The 369-nt window shown below is 62.3% G+C and overlaps 1 protein-coding gene across 1 annotated transcript in view; it reads left to right on the forward strand.

Moving 5' to 3' along the window:
* Positions 1-185: 185 nt before the first annotated feature.
* LOC104077366 (chromobox protein homolog 2-like) overlaps positions 186-369 on the forward strand; it is a gene marked incomplete at both ends in the record, with an annotated part of 3,198 nt that continues 3,014 nt past the window's right edge. Inside the window, one exon of the mRNA XM_009578569.1 lies at positions 186-251. Within this exon, the coding sequence (XP_009576864.1) occupies positions 186-251 (66 nt within the window). The remainder of the gene's footprint in view (positions 252-369) is intronic.

Here is a 369-nt window from a genome sequence, read left to right on the forward strand (position 1 = left end):
CTGCCCGCCCCGCGGGGACGGGGGTGTACCGGCCCCCGCTGCGGGGATGCCCCCGTCCCCGGGGACCCGGCACCGGGTGCTCGGTCCGTTTGTCCTCGGATGAACTCCCCGGTGCTGGGCCGGTAACGGGGGCGGTGGGGAGCACTGGCCCCCCGCTCTCGCCCAGTCCGCGTCTTCTGTTGCAGGCACAACAGCTGGGAGCCCGAGGAGAACATCCTTGATCCAAGACTCCTCCTCGCTTTCCAAAAGAAGTGAGCAAACTATAAATATTTCTAAGCGAACGATAAAGTCAATTAACTTCTAATTGGCTGCGCGTGCGGTCGAAGTTGTGGAAACAACAGACTGAAGCTCGCCGCGCCCTTTGTGGGA

Source organism: Fulmarus glacialis, unplaced genomic scaffold (genome assembly GCF_000690835.1).
Source record: "Fulmarus glacialis isolate BGI_N327 unplaced genomic scaffold, ASM69083v1 scaffold45305, whole genome shotgun sequence".
In the NCBI taxonomy this organism is placed as follows: Eukaryota; Metazoa; Chordata; class Aves; order Procellariiformes; family Procellariidae; genus Fulmarus; species Fulmarus glacialis.